This window comes from Zootermopsis nevadensis, unplaced genomic scaffold, assembly GCF_977971745.1.
Source record: "Zootermopsis nevadensis isolate Lab colony 2312 unplaced genomic scaffold, Znev_1.0 Znev_ptg000001l, whole genome shotgun sequence".
NCBI classification, from domain to species: domain Eukaryota; kingdom Metazoa; phylum Arthropoda; class Insecta; order Blattodea; family Termopsidae; genus Zootermopsis; species Zootermopsis nevadensis.
Window position 1 is genome coordinate 693,541 of NW_028259133.1, and position 16,431 is coordinate 709,971.

At 37.7% G+C, this 16,431-nt stretch overlaps 1 protein-coding gene across 4 annotated transcripts in view; it reads right to left on the reverse strand.

Moving 5' to 3' along the window:
• LOC110840378 (protein disulfide-isomerase A5) overlaps nucleotides 1-15,901 on the reverse strand; it is a 22,735-nt gene extending 6,834 nt beyond the window's left edge. For 2 of the 4 annotated variants that reach the window (XM_022085368.2, XM_087343002.1), the window contains exons 1-9: nucleotides 15,754-15,901; nucleotides 14,032-14,261; nucleotides 9,579-9,783; nucleotides 6,794-7,014; nucleotides 6,285-6,453; nucleotides 3,622-3,726; nucleotides 1,867-2,167; nucleotides 837-1,039; nucleotides 13-205 (exon numbers count right to left, since the gene is read on the reverse strand). In XM_022085368.2, coding sequence (XP_021941060.1) covers nucleotides 13-205; nucleotides 837-1,039; nucleotides 1,867-2,167; nucleotides 3,622-3,726; nucleotides 6,285-6,453; nucleotides 6,794-7,014; nucleotides 9,579-9,783; nucleotides 14,032-14,261; nucleotides 15,754-15,825 — 1,699 coding nt within the window. In that variant the 5' untranslated portion in view covers nucleotides 15,826-15,901. Of the gene's footprint in view, nucleotides 1-12; nucleotides 206-836; nucleotides 1,040-1,866; nucleotides 2,168-3,621; nucleotides 3,727-6,284; nucleotides 6,454-6,793; nucleotides 7,015-9,578; nucleotides 9,784-14,031; nucleotides 14,262-15,486; nucleotides 15,617-15,753 lie in introns of those variants that run through there. The other 2 variants (XM_022085358.2, XM_087343114.1) reach the window with 2 other exon arrangements.
• Nucleotides 15,902-16,431: the final 530 nt, after the last annotated feature.

The following is a 16,431-nucleotide window of genomic DNA, read 5'->3' on the forward strand; positions in this document are numbered from 1 at the left end:
TCAGATACTCACAAGGTGCATAGAACATGACTAATACTGGGTCTCCCGAGCTGATGAAAGCGTCGAAGGTATCATCCAAAAGATGGACAAGACTTTCTGCCCCCTCGTATTTACCCCATTCGTCCCCGTCAGTCTTCTCGTGTGCTGTGAAGGCCTCTGAAACTGGACTAAGTGGGTTCTTCATGAAATTCACAAAGTCCACTTCCTGAGAGAACACATTTTCATGTTAATTGATATTGTTACTTTTTATATAATTTTTGTTGGCGTTTCTTCTTTTTTAAGGATATTTCGGACAATTTTAGTTCTGGTATTGGTTGGGGTGTTAATATATATGTTGGTCATATCAAATGAGCAAATTCTCATATTGGTACGATTTTTTTAAATGTTTTTTGTTACCTGACGTCTCAAGTGATACTGTACTACTTGATGGCTAAATTATTTCAAGTTTTATGATCCAAATCATATTTTAAATTAATGATGAATCACTGGCATAAGAACCTGGTATTCCAACTGAGAAGCGCTACAGTGATGCAAACTGCAGAGAAGAATCATGACCTGACGTTGGGCGTACATGACCGAAACAAGTTTCAATTGGAAGTGCGAGTGAGAGAGTGCAATTGAACGTGTAAACCTTGACAAATAATACATAATAATTCTTTTTAAATATTTCACATGACACTACAATATAAGCTAATGCTACAGAACCCAGGTTAACAACATAACAAAATTAACATAAAGCAGCAAGCTTCATATTTACAAAATGAAATACAATGAAATAAATATGAATATAGTATTACATAACGACATGTGAATTTAATTTATGAAGTTGTACTTGCCATGCGGCCTCCATTATAGCTTTTGGTTTCTTTGTTGTGATAGTGAAAGTATTTGATTGTGGGGTATCCCTTTACATCCACAGCTCCGCATATGCTTGAAAATTTTGTGCAATCCACTGCAGCAAACTTCACTTTAGGGTCATCTTTGAAGTGTTCAGCTGCAGCTGTGAATTCTGGTTTTGCCTTTTTGCAATGTCCACACCCTGCAGGAACACGCACATGAAAAAAAAAATATTTTTTTTTTTGAAAATATACAGGACTTTGGCCTTGTTGCTATTATACTAGGTAACAGTTACAGGAGGATTAGCTCCCATTTAACACTTTCGGCATTCTCGTTGTATTTAATGCGAGTATAAAGTCTGACAAAAGGACTGAGAGTACATTCATTATTTTAGATTAATTGCATTGCACACGTGCATGACTATAAGGAATGTGTCGCAACAGCTGATTAAATTGTTTGAAATTGTTTGAACCATTCTGGTTACCACTTAAATTCAAAGCCAGGTGACTACAGACTTGCAGCGAACTGGACAGATTTTAACATTACTGCCTGATAGAATTTCCGTGCAAGGCCAGAGACACCACCGTAATCACTGACGTTGGCACAAAGGCCACTTCCATTCTATCGACATGTTGTAGATCAAAAGTATGTACTAAAAATGATAGTAAGTTCTTAAAATTGAAGAATTATAAATAATTCTCTTTATTTGGCACAGAATAATATAACAACCTTTAGTTTATTTTCTGAGAGATTCTATTTGGAATTAAATTTAAATAAATTACAGCATTTAACTATTACTTTCGTAGCCACCGATAAAAATTCAACCTGAGCGGTTTGGAAGCAATTTTTGATGAGTGAAGAGAAGCAGTAGTACAAGGACTGACATGTGCAGAAAGCTAGAACAAATTTATGAGAAAGTTGGCAGGGCAGGCTGAGGAATGCACACAGCAATATTCGATGCCTCGCTCCACTCCCTCATGCCCTGTGACTGCAATTCTGATGAACAGCAAATTTCCTTTGAATACTTACAGGGAGCATAGAACATGACAAGGACATGTTTCTTCTTTTTTAAGAATGTCTTGAATGTCTCCGCTGTTAAATGGACGACTTCTGATGGCTCTTCACTCCACGCTGTTTCAGGTGCGGGAGGAGGAGGAGGTTCGCGAGGATTGCGCATAAATTCTGTTATCTTTGATGCATCTCGCACATTTACGTCAAATGCAAACTGTCCTGCCTTAAAGTACTTAACAGTGGGGTAGCCTTGTACATTGTATCTTGCTGCAACTGCGGGTTCCTTAGTGGCATCTATAGCAGCTGTAATGCCTGTGATCTGTGAAACAAGAATCAAGGCTACTTGAACCATAAGCAAGAATCCTTTACTCTAGCATCAGCTATCATACAACATTACGGAGACTATTCTTAATAGATTAAGCACATATTCAAATTCTGCTGATAGTTTTTTGTTATGTATTTTAAGTAAATGCAACTAAATATATACAGCGCGTCCCAAAATTTTCCGAACTGGATTAAAAACCACTTATCTTCAAGTAATTAAGTCTTTTATTGAATATTATTTGAAATACATTTATTATAATGATCATAAAACTTTTCAAAGCATTGCTGAAAGTCATTCTTAGGGATAGCCTCCAGGAAGTCAGTCAAAGCTTTTTGAATGTCTTCAATGTCGTCAAAACGTGTGCCTTTCATTTTCAATTTTTGTATAGGGAACAAAATATAGTCACAAGGTGACAAATCAGGTGAGTAAGGGGGGGTTTAAAAACCATGACACCTTTGGATGCCAAAAACTTGAGAACGACAATGGCTTTGTGAGCCGGGGCAAGAGCGACCAACTGCCTTGTTCTTGATTTCTGTCTTCTGGGTTGTTGCGCTGTGTAGTCTGGTCGATGTTAATCAACGTTTCAGAGGTCATACTGCCTCCGTCATCAGGGCCTTGTTCTTGATACTGTTTGCGAACTCTTCGAATTCTTACCATTAAACTCTTCAAAACTTCCAAGTAATAGTTTCCATTGACAGTTGTGCCCTCAGGAACAAACACAACAGATGGAGACAGCCTTTCGTGGGTAATTAAATCAGTCCGGAAAATTTTGGGACACACTGCATATAACATCAAATATCTCTCAGAACAATAAGACTTACTGAAAGGGAATACTTCGGTTTGTCACATAAAAATCTCACCTGAAATTGTTATAAGTTTACAGTCTATCTAGTAATGACTGAATAGAAAATTTTAGGTGCTTGTATGTGGTGTGAAATTAAACTGGAAACCTGGAGACAAAACAGGCCTTTAGATAAAGAACAGGCGAGTGAACGAATGTGTACCTGAACTATATAAGACAAGGTTTTCCACTAATATTTAAGTTAAAGATAGGATAGGATTTTCTAATACCATTTAATAAAGAAAAATATATAAAAAACCAAATGTGATCCAACAATTTCTAGGTAAAAGGACACCTCGAAACTGTGATGTACTTTGAACTCTCATTCATTGAGTATGATAGCAATAAGCAAACATTTTACTGAGCAGTAATTTTTAGATTTCCATTACAAACACAGTGAAAAAAATTTCCAACCACACTCCGTCCACTGGTTTAGACAGTATACGCTACACATATTTCACGGCAAACAGCTCTAGAATATTAAGAAACCTTCAAAGTGATTTTATGCAAGAGAATGGATGTAAATTATAAACTAAAAAGATGATATTGCGGAAGAAATTTTTAAAAGGGCGTGCTGAATCCTTGGGTTATCTGAAACGAAACTCACTTTCTCAGTTTTCAGAACGGCAGCAGCTTTCTCATATTCCGGTTTCATCTTCTTACAGTGACCACACCAAGGAGCGTAGAACATCACCAGAACAGACGGCTCTCTCTGAAAACACGGAACAGAAACAAATTACAGTCAAATCCCAATACAGGACCCCTCTATATACTGCCAACCTAACATTAAACCCATAAAAGCATCAGAACAGAAATTCCCTACACAAGTACAAAAACGAATCTACTATAAAAATTTGTGATTAGTCGTTGTCGTCAAAAAATGACGTCATCAACAATGTTAACTATAAACAAAATCGGCATTGTTGTGGAACACAACAATGCCGAGTAAACAAATAACGCTTCACAACAAAGAAATCAAAAACTATCAAGCCAGTCGCATTATCACTGCTCCAGAAGCAGCACATCGCCTCCGAACAGCGACATAAAACTATTTAAGAAATGAAGAAACGTGAAAGAAGACGTTGCCAACATCGAAAAGTTAATCTGATACTAATAATAATATTCATCCAATAAGAAACTAAACTAACCCCCCAGAAGGGGGTTAGTTTAGTGTCTTACTCAAGATTTTAAGACGCAATCAACCCCCCCGAAGGAGGGGTTGGTGCGTATTAAACAAGTGACCAACCCCTCGAAGGGGGGTTGGTCAGTTGTTTTAACCACCATTCGGGGGGTAGTTTAGTTTCTTACTCAAGGGTTAAAACACTTGAATGAGACACTAAACTAACCCTTCCGAAGGGGGGGTTGGTTGCGTTTTAAACACTTGACCCCCGAAGGGGAGTTAGTTTAGCATGTTTTTTAAGATTTCAAAACGCACTAACCCCCTAGAAGGGGGTGTTGGTCAATTGTTTTAACCCTCAATTTGGGGAGTTTAGTTTATATTCTTACACAAGATTGGTTGCGTTTTACAAACTTGACCAACGCCCCCTAGGAGCTCCGAAAGGAGCACCCTGCCCTAGTCCAGTGATAAAATGTCACCCCTTCTAGCAATCATTCGCCAACATCTGTGGCAATGCAAATGTATTATTATGCTTTATACAGCGCCAAAATATTCAGTTGTAAAAACACTGTACACTGACAATTCCTGTATTTACATACAAAACATACTCAGGCAAGAAACCACCTACAGCAACTTGGAGAGGGAGTTGGATTGCTACTCGAGCAAATGGAGTAAATGCCAACATTAAAAATCCAGGAAGTTACAGCAAATGAACCTTCTACTGCGAGGGGCAATGATTTTAAAATGGAAACATCACTAAGAAAAAGCTGCATACAGTCTCGGTCAAAATTCCAAGAATTCTCCCAGAAGAGTTACAGATAGACATGCCCCCTTCTTGCTGTCTGCCAGGGATAGAACACTCTTCCATAATGAAGATTCTGCATTTTCTTTGAGTGGTTAACAAACAGTACACAAACATGTTTCAGTGTGAACACAACTGCCAGGCTAGTCACAGAGTAAGAGGCATATATAATTGCATTTGTGTGACGTAGGGAAACAGGCAGTATGAAATGTTGGTCTCAAAAAAGAATGCGTGTTGCTACAAACGAGAATATCATGGTGCAAGCCAGCGAAATACTGTCTCATTCATAAGATAAACCCATCCACCAGTCTGCACTGTGTCGAAGATATTTTCAGTAAATTAAAGAAATGCGGGAACAAAACATGAAACTATGAAATGTTTGAAGGGTGCCAACTTAATTACAGAGGACGAATTAGTTATTTAGATGGGGCACACAAATATATATAACTTTATTTCCTGTTCTTGTTGCATGCTATGTAAATTCATAATAAATATACAAATATAAATATTACTTTGTTTTTCTTAACCGAGCTTCCACCTTATTTTGTGCCACATTATAAAAACAGAGAATGCCCCTTTAGATCCACGTCCTGTCTGTTTGTAATATGGCATACAGGTGATCATTCACCACTTTTAACGATACACTAGTCAACCACAGTTCATTCAAATTTATTCCACTGAAACATAAGTATTTAGTGAGGAATATTATTTTTAAAAATATCACCCGTCAGAAGTCCCTCAAGATTTTTGCACTAATGCAATTGATTCTCAACACTTTCCATTATGTGCAGTAACATGGCCATAGATATGACATTAATTTTATCAAATATACCTAAATACACACACCTTTCAATCTGTTCATGAATTTTTACAGTTTAAAAAGGACTCATGATCGTTTAGGGTTTGTCGTGTTTAAATAATCTGTTGAAGAGCACTGGATTTAGTGTAACATTTTAATATTTTCATTATATACCTTTAGAAAATTAATTTACATTTTAAATTGTACTCACTTGTAAGTTTTGTATATTATCATTTATTAAGAAGTCTGTAGTCAGTCTGACCAACTTTTGGATCCATGGAATGGATGTCTGTGTGTGTCTGTATATATGCATGTTTGTGCATGAATGTGCATGCAGCATGTGTGTATAAAAAGATGACATGAAAATTTGAATACTCGTAGACTTCCATGAAAAGATTTGAAGTTCTGAGACAAAATGTAATGCAGCAAAGAAGAGAGAAATTTCAGATCCACAAATACAGAAACTAAGGCTCCAACGTATAATTTTACGCTACACTAGACACACGTACTGCACAGAATGATACACTTGAGACAGAACAAGAAAATACATACTGTAATGACAGTGTCGAAGTTCTCTGATGTTAAATGCACGACGTCACTCTCGACTGCCGACCAGTCCTCGTCCTTCGGTTTCTCTGGAGGTTTACTTGGATTCTTCATGAAACCAACTAGACCATTCCTGTTGTTTTCCCCTTCATACAAAAACTTCAAGTTCCCATTTCTGCATAACAAAATACAATTTGAAAAATTGGAAACTGAAAGGACCATGCAGATGGGCTGTAACTGCAATGATGAATAATTTCTGCCATTAATTTCTGACTGAAAGTTATTCTAAGAACTAAGATATCTGCAAACAGACTTTGACTCTGAAGCACCTCTAAACCCACACATTATACACTGTGTCCATACTTGGATACTTTAAGTTATAACCAACTGTATTCAAGATAAGTAAAAGTGAAAATTCATTCACATCTACATTCAGTACTCTATAAATGTAAAGTTTACAGAAATGTTGCAAAATTTTTCACCTGAAATAAAAGAAATTCTAATATAAAACTTACTCGAAGTACAGCATTATGGGAAATCCTGTAATGTTGAAATGCTGTCTAACGATGACATTCTCTGGTCTGTTCGCATCAATGGCTGCCAAAACAGAATGACCCTTCAGTTCTGTAGCAGCAAGAGCAAACTCGGGTTTCAACTGCTTGCAGAATCCACACCATGGGGCATAAAACAGAACTAGAATGGGCCGCACCTCCTTTCGCAGGAATTTAGCCAAATTCTGCAACAAAGTACGTACAATAATCAATACTACGCTGAATAAACCATTTAAAAGAGATGCATAACTCAAGGAGTCCAGCAAGCAGAAGAAACCTGTATACATTATATAACAATTCTGTTAGAGTTTATTCCTCCAAACTCGGAGCCTGTTTATATTCTCACAGAATTTAGAAATGCCCATTGGCAGTATCCCAATAAGTGAACAAAAAATTATAAGTAAAAGTACTCCTACAGAGCCTTTTAAAAACTGCTGAAGTGTGTAATAAGTGTGGGTTTAAATATCAGCTAAAAAGGTTAACATAATAACATTCTTTTACTTGTAAGTACTATTATACTGAAATCATGCATAATTTTATGTATAATATTTACAATTTTACATGAAGCATGCAAATATTTTAATCAAATAAATATACAGAATGTCCCAAAAAGATTCATACACACATTTAATGAATGAAATAAAGATATTTTAAACAAAGTAAACCACTACATATGTCAGCATCAGCACTTAATGAATTAGCAAACCAAGTGTAGGTGTTCAAAATAGCCACCATCAGCTTTGTGGCAGAGTTGACAGTGGCAAGCAACTGACAGACAAGCGGCCACCAAAGTTTCTGCTGGGACAGCTGTGCAAGACCATTCTACTTCTTCCAGAGGTTATTGAAGTGTTGCTGGCTTTGTGCTGTACACCTCGTCCTTCAACCCCAACATCACAATGGTTATGTGGGGGTGCCCATCTTGTTGATAGCACGTTTTCATTTCCATACAGTTGATGAACAGTTGGAACAATTCCGTATTATAATGTGTACACATCTTTTTGGAACACTCTGCATGAGTAGTAATGCACAGTTACTGTTAATTACAGCATGTGGTACACATAGTTACCATTAAGCTTTAAAGGGTTGACAAGACATTTATACAGCTTTCATTTTAATGAAAGGTCCAAATATAGCAGGTGTCATTTAGGCTGATTTTAATGATTGGTTATGACAGCACTTAATACGTAAGATTTGAGGTTTTCACAGCGGTGAGTATGAAGATTTCTGTCTTCTGGGTTGTTGCGCTGTGTAGTCTGGTCGATGTTAACCAACGTTTCAGAGGTCATACTGCCTCCGTCATCAGGGCGATGAATATGCCCTATTGGTTAACATCGACCATATTACACAGCACAACAACCCAGAAGACAGAAATCTTCAACACTTAATACATTTGATCTAAGATTAAATACAGCAATATGTAAATCATTGTACCACAACAGTTAAAGAGCTTTTTGGTACATTTCTGCATCTGAACTGGATTGGTAGTGGTCACAGGGCATGATTATTCAATATGTTAACTTTGATCGTGAGTGTGAGAAGTCAGGAGCAGTCATGAAACAACCATACCCTAAGAAAAACACGTGAAAATATGATAATGGGAACTAAAATGTAGCTATAATTTTCACACAATCATGGCCATAAGTAAAAATGCAATAAGCTATTACTAGGAACAGAAATACCTGGAGAGTTTTGAAATGTGGTGTTGGAGAAGAATAGAGAATATCAGGTGGACGGATCGAGTGACCAACGAAGAAGTATTGAGGAGAGTCAACGAGCAAAGAAGCATTCTGCAGGCGATTACACGAAGGAAAGCTAACTGGCTGGGACATATTATGAGAAGGAATGGATTAATGAGTGATATCACCGAAGGCCAGGTTGAAGGAAAGCGAGGACTGGGAAGAAGACTGATACAGCTAACCGACGACTTTAAACAAGGAAAGAAGATGACGTTCCAGGAATTAAAGCGAGAAGCCGAGAATAGGGACAACTGGAGAGCTCTTTTTGGGCAGAGCAATGGACCTGTCGTAAGACAGAACACTTAATAATAATAATAAAAGCTATTACTGGATACCTGTTACTCTGAAAGTTAAAAGCCATTACTAAAGCTCAAACCAAAACCCATACTGACAAAATGGCTTGGTGTGCATCCCAAGCGCTTCATTATACTCGTGTGATACGGAGAAACATCAGTGACAACTGGTATTTGTAAGGTGACGGGTGTCAAAATGTATTACATTTGCAGAATTAAAATATCTACCAACAGTTCTCAGTTTCCCTGTTTAACAGAATGTCCAATCCTCTTCCTTTGTGCAAAAAGCATTGTTTCCATTTATACCCCACAATGGACACCATTTATATGGTAGCCAAGCCCATTAAACGTCAACGGACGAAACAAACTTTCTTTTGAAACAATGGCATCTCGATATACATACAGAACCTGAATTGAATATTTCTTTATAATGATCATAATGTTACTAATGATAAGAGTGTTATTAAGAGTGGAAGAAACATAAGTTACGATTATGATTAGTGTTTGAAGGGATACGAAAGGAAGCAGTCATTACATGTAGGAGGGACTGAGGAAGAATATACAATGAATTAAGATGGTCAGATAAACAGTCCAAATTTTATGGAAGGCACCATAACTTCTTCCCAGAATTTCAGTTCTATTTGTGTTTTAGTACATTTATTTCTAAACCTGTAACAAACCACTATAATAATATGGCAACTCTCTGAGCCGAAAGCTTACCAAAGCATCTGGTATGTGGACAACATCCACAGCTGTGCCGTCTTCCTCCCATGGTACATCCCCTGTAGGGTCACGCATAAAATTCACCATTGACTGCACTGTCTCCAAACGGTCATAGTCTTTGTGAAAATCTCCATCTTTATAATGCTTCAACAAAAATGGCTCTGGAGACACTTTCAGCTTCTTGCACAACTTCTTTGCTTCCCTGACAGAGTTAGAAACAGCAGTACACTTGCAGTGAAATCAAAGTACGATATATAATATTATATGGTTAACTAGTTTAATTATACAGAATGGGGCAATGTTCATTCACCACTATTAAAAATACACTGTGAAAGTCAAGTGAAGATTTCTGTCTTCTGGGTTGTTGCGCTGTGTAGACTGGTCGATGTTAACCAGCGTTTCAGAGGTCATACTGCCTCCGTCATCAGGGCGATGATATCGACCAGACTACACAGCGCAACAACCCAGAAGACAGAAATCTTCATACTCTGATGACGGAGGCAGTATGACCTCCGAAACGTTGGTTAACATCGACCAGACTACACAGCGCAACAACCCAGAAGACAGAAATCTTCATACTCACCGCTGTGAAAACCTCAAATCTTACATGAAAGACAAGTGTTTGCCAATATTGAGGAACATTATAACAAAGTTATTTTCTAAAAATAACACGCAACAGATGTTCGTCAAGATTGGTGCATTTTCCATTACGTGCACTAACATGGCCGGTAATATAGCATTAATATCTTCATAAATTTACTGCTCATCATTCAAAGAACACTTAAGCACTGTGCTTAAACATCATATCATTTCCTGCTATGGCGACACTTTCTGGCTAGCTTGCACACCTAATCTGTCTTCGTGTGATTTCTGTTTATGGGTTTACTTGAAAAGCAACGTCTTTCAAAGATGTCTGGAAGACTTAAATAATCAAAAACAAAGAATTTCTGAAGAAATTAATGCCATATTACCAGCCACGTTACTGTGCATACTGAAAGTGTTATGGATTGAGGGCATCGGCAAATCAATCTTGACGGGCAGGTGACGGGAGATACTTTTATAAGAAACTTTGTAAAAAACGTTCCTCAATAATAAACCGATACATTCAGGCTCTGATCACTTTAAACTGTGAAGGGCTGATGCTCTGCCCTGTTGCTATCTTGCATGCTTTGAAATGAAAAATACACATGACACCATTATTACGCAAATCCCTAACATATTTGAGTATCTTCAAGCTCAGGGAATCGTCCACTTTTTGGCCCTCAAAATGCTTTCCTGGAATTGTTGGTAGTTTCTAGAAGAGCATCTTTCAGCTTCCCCCCAATAGTGCACGCTGAATTCCAACACAGTTATCTGAAGACTGCTACATTACAGAATTTGATCCCAGATCTGATTAAAATTAAATTTGTGCTGAAGAATTAAGACTAAATAAACAGTCAAGTATTATTCTAATTCCATCATAAAGGAACCAACAGTTAAAACAATTTATTAATTCTGAGATGCATTAAACTTACTATATGGTTGAGAAAAAGTATGTACCACACAGTTAAGGAAAAAGATACAGTACAGTAACAGAAGAAATTAAAATGTAACAAGACATGAACAGGTAACAAAACCTTCTCTATCTACTTTCTCTCCCTCTCCCACTCTAGCCCACGTGCTACCATTGGTCCACTCCCATGCCTGCTCCCATTGGCTCGGGGCAGGCTACACCTTTCACTTCCTGGTCTATAAATCCAGCTCCTCACACCCTATTGGCATATTCATCGCCCTGATGACGGAGGCAGTATGACCTCTGAAACGTTGGTTAACATCGACCAGACTACACAGTGCAACAACCCAGAAGACGGATATCTTCATAATCACCGCTGTGAGAACCTCAAGTCTTACAAAACCACGTTCATTTGCAAAACTATTTCTAACGCTGTAAGTTCTGGAAAGAATTATGATGTTACTTTCCTTCATATATGTCATTATGCACGGTGAGGCGATTAATAACAATTCTAGAGCAGATTACCATTATGTTAAACATGTAAAACTTTTGCAACATCACCATGTCTGTAATTGTCAAAATATTTTTTTAATAAATATTCAGAACATGTAGGTACATTTAAGATCTACAAACGAAATTTCACAAGTCCAGCTCCAACATTTCATTACTTACCACCATAAAATGTATGTCTAAATACAAATTTCGCACACCAGAAATGTATCTTAATATCATTTGGGGATTATTTACAGATCTACTGTCAGTTAAAATGTAAGGATTTCACTAAGGCCAGTAACGCCTCTGAACTTCGCGTGGTCAACACGGTGGTTTTAATGTCGCAAGGAAAACAGAAGTAGACAGCTTACTTTTTTGCACTGTTCACAAAACATATATCACATATACAAGGTTACTCCATCTAAAATCATCAAATTTTGCCAACCATCTGTGGCACCTGAACTTATTATTTTAAACATCTCAGTCAGGCAATCCTAGTAGACACAGCCATCGGTGTCCCTAAAGCCTCTTCTGATTTTACCAAAAAATTTCAGAAGTAGGGGTTCCCGTTCTTGAAAAAACCGTCTGAAGCCATTTTCGTTACTGAAGCATCAGAAGTTTCGAGTCACTTGAAAAGCCAAAGTTCCATTTCAAGATTCATAACTTGAAACTTTGGCTTTTTGGTTGTCGCATTCCTTTCCGGCAAAGGTCGCAGTCTAGGGAGTGGATTTCGTTCATTACAGTGGAATGGCTATGAACGTCTCTCAACAAACATACTATTTCAAGTTCCAGCCCCCGAGTGACCCACATGGATTCCGTCCATGCCGCCGCGGGCGTAAAAGGCATCAGTAATTCCTGTAAGCTAGCAATCAGGTGCAGAGTTCCAGATTTCATCAAATAAATTTCTGAGTTGTTACCTGACAAACTATATGTCAGTAAGGTTGCTGCCACCTACGTTAATTGACAAAAGAATAGCGCTTATTATCAAGTCCCACTCAGTTTGTCCTACATTAATCTCCTGAACTGCCTACAAGTATCTGTTTTGGTCACCAGGTTTTTGGCTGGGGGGGTTGACAGACTCTTCAGGGTCACTGATTTTGGTCATATGAGATCGACCCATTCGAAGCACGCGCTAGAGGGGTGTCAGCTTCAGTTGGTTTGTAGGTCTAGCTGTGTTTTGATCGGTGCGTCACCGCAGCTGAGGCTGTGTGACCCCCACTGCTACTGAACTCCCCTCTCTCGGCTAACACATCGCGCATTTAGGTGCCACCACTACTCACGCAACCACTATCTTGATACACTACTGGTTACTGCCAAAAGAGGAAAAAAGTAAGTGAGCCAACTAAGAGACATTTTTTCGAGACTTCAAGTTGCGATTTTCGCCTTGGACGCCATCAAACTAGCTCTGGGGGTCGAAGAAGTTGCTGACAATGCTGACATATGCAATGGTGAAGTTTTATTCATTGAATGTGTGGATACAACTTTTTGGGGCATCTATATAGTATAAGGTATTGACAGAGTCGTTAAATAAACCTCATATGAAACAGTGACAAGACTACAGCGTCCAACCTGGCTCCTATCCAATGGATACTGGGGGTCGTTTCCCAGGGGTAAAGTGGCAAGGGTATGAAGCTAACCACTAAACTCCATCTGGTGCTGAGGATAAGAATATGCAGCGCTATATTTTCACTCCTAAATACATCTGCATCACATAGTGCTTACCTAAGCACTATACCATTAATAATGCATATAACCTACCCCATCTGTAAAACAATGTTGGACAGAAGAATGGACACTTGTGAACAACCCCAGTAACTTCCAAAAATAAAGTATAAAATTATCCATGAGCATTGTTCATAAAGCAACCATGTTAAGTAAAACAACATGCCTACTTTACTACTACACAGACTTCCAGCCGGACAAACCCTGTGTTATAAAAGTTATATTCAGGTAATGCAAGTTTATAATCCAATAATTAGAATGAAATTTAATTTGGCTACAATACGACCAGTCATCAGAAATGTTGCCAATCACACAGCATAGAAATTCCAAAATTTCTCTTACTTTTTAAATATCTTTTGTATTTTATTAAACATACATTTCATAAAAGTTAAGCTTCTAGGAAAATCTAAAATTTATGCCATCTATAACTCTTTTGTACTATGAGCTGTGTTTTTATAAAATATGCAGAGCATTGCTTTATACTGGAACATTAAATATAACTTATAATTCATACTATGAGAACAGCATGTATTGTCCCCACTCATAAGAAAACTGTCTCAACTTTAACCTTTTCTGTAGCTATCAAAATTAGGATTTCAAATAGCAAATTCAGTATTACTTGCTCCCGACCCATGATATTTTCCAAATTTCAAAAACAAAAAATCAGTAATCAATAAGAGGATAAAACATTAGGTTTCAATAAAACGTAATTATAGAATATCCATTGGATAAACCTTAACTCACCCAGAGCAATCCACCAACAGCATTGTACCCTGGCCTTTCACAACTTCAGCGGCCTCCCTAAATATTTTGATGATATTTGATGCCTGCTTCAAAGAACTGACATAACACACCAGGACATTATTCTTAGTGCGAAGGATCTTTTTGAAATCTTTTATGTCTGTCAGCCCCTCCATTGTTATTTTCTGAGCATTTTGTTTGGTCTGGAAGTTCTGCATTCCATAAATAAATGTCTGTAATAAAACAAGTCGAAAATAAACACAAGTGATATGGGGGTTCTTACCTAAATGGATCTTTCTCCAGCAAAGCATAATGTAACTTGTTTATTTACATTCAAAATTTATTCTACCTACAATTTTAATTATTACATGAAAATGTATTGATTCCTGTAATCACAGGTTGAAGCTCATATCTATCACAAAATACCTGAAAGATATCCAAATCACTGTAATGAAGTCCGTACTAAATTTAGAATACAATCGAAATAAAGACTGTTAATCTAGTAACAACCAAAATTCACTAAAGGAAATACTGAAACATACAAACTCAAGTCATTAAGGAAGCTAAATGTATGCATTACAATAAACAGATTAAAGCTAGATAATAAATGTAAAACATAACTAACTAACTAGATGGCTTACCGAACCCGAAGGTTCATCACCGAATTAACCAAAGCCCTCCACCGGACCCTGTCCTGGGCCAACAAAATCCAGTCTCCTTCAACTCCTATCTCCCATAGATCCCGCCTGAGATTATCAACCCATCTACGTCTAGGTCTCCCCAGAGGTCTCTTCCCTTCAGGTTTCCCAACCAGTACCTGGTGCACACCTCTTGTCCCATCCATGCGCGCTACATGTCCCGCCCATCTCACTCTTCTCGACTTAATCACCCTCACAATACTGGGGGAGCAGTACAGATTTTTAAGCTCGTCATTGTGCAGTTTCCTCCACGCCTCATCGTCTTCCCTCTTAGGCCCAAATATCCTCCTCAACACCCGATTCTCAAACACCTGCAATCTGTGTTCCTCCCTCTGAGTGAGAGACCATGTTTCGCACCCATACAAAACAACAGGCAAGATTATAAAACATAGCTATCTCGAAAGAAGTAAAAAAGGAAACCAGGAAATACACATTGCGGGATGGGTCCTCGAGACACTTGATTTTAATTGTGACTTTTCAGAGTCACATCAGACATTTCATGTTATTCTATCAGATGGGAACTTCTGCTGGTCACTACACTCAACTTACCATCTTTCTTTCATCATTCAACTGTAACCTGTGAAATTGTATTCAACATCATTACTAAATAAATTCTGCAATTATTATATCTAAGCTGCTCAACTACGCTTAACATATAAGCTATGCATCAAGGATCTCCTCTCATTAAACACCATCACAAGCTGCTCAGGGATACCTAACACAAATACAAATTACATAGTACACACATAACATTGCTTACATATTCTGATCATCTCAAATAACCAACACCCAACCAACTAATAACCTAACTCAGGGCAGAGTCCTGGCATATTCATCGCTCTGATGACGGAGGCAGTATGACCTCTGAAACGTTGGTTAACATCGACCAGACTACACAGGGCAATAACCCAGAAGACGGAAATCTTCATACTCACCGCTGTGAGAACCTCAAGTCTTACATAGAAATACGAAAGTTTATACACATCTATTATTCTTACTACTTCAGGCGTGTCTCAATCATACTTACAAAGAAACATATTAGTTGAAGTCCGAATAACTTCTTGCACAAATCCATTCCTGTACACGCCACATTCAACATAACCTAAACACTGACACTGACTATTCTCTTCACAGATGAACCAAAACAAAAATTCTTCTTCTTCTTCTGTTACTAGCAAACTGGTTACACTTTACCCACTTAAATGTCGCCTATGTACCATTCCGCCTACAGCAATTTGATCTGCAACACTTTCGTTACATTTATTTTGCCCACAAATCATTCCAGCTACCTCACCATTTACTTATTACTATAATGTCTTCTTCATTACACCTAAATTAACTTCACCCAAATTATTCGGACAAAAACGTATCATTGCAATTTATGTCCAGCATTTTATTTCCTTGTATTTTTAATAAAACCTAACGTTAATTGATAAAGCTACGTTGTATTTACTGGCTAGCGACTATCAGCTTCTTTATTTTATAGAACATAAAAAAGACTTTGGCAGTTTAGTATGTCTGAGCAGTTGCAGTCCTTACTAACCCCTGAATCTTTTACGTTTGTGAATAAGATGAAGTTTAAAAGCCCAGCCAATAATTCACCTAGGACATGTTCTCATTAACTTAGTAAGGCAAATTAGGATTAATGCTAAAGCGAAGTATGGGTGTCAGCATTCAACCACTGGAATGTACACTTTGTGAACAC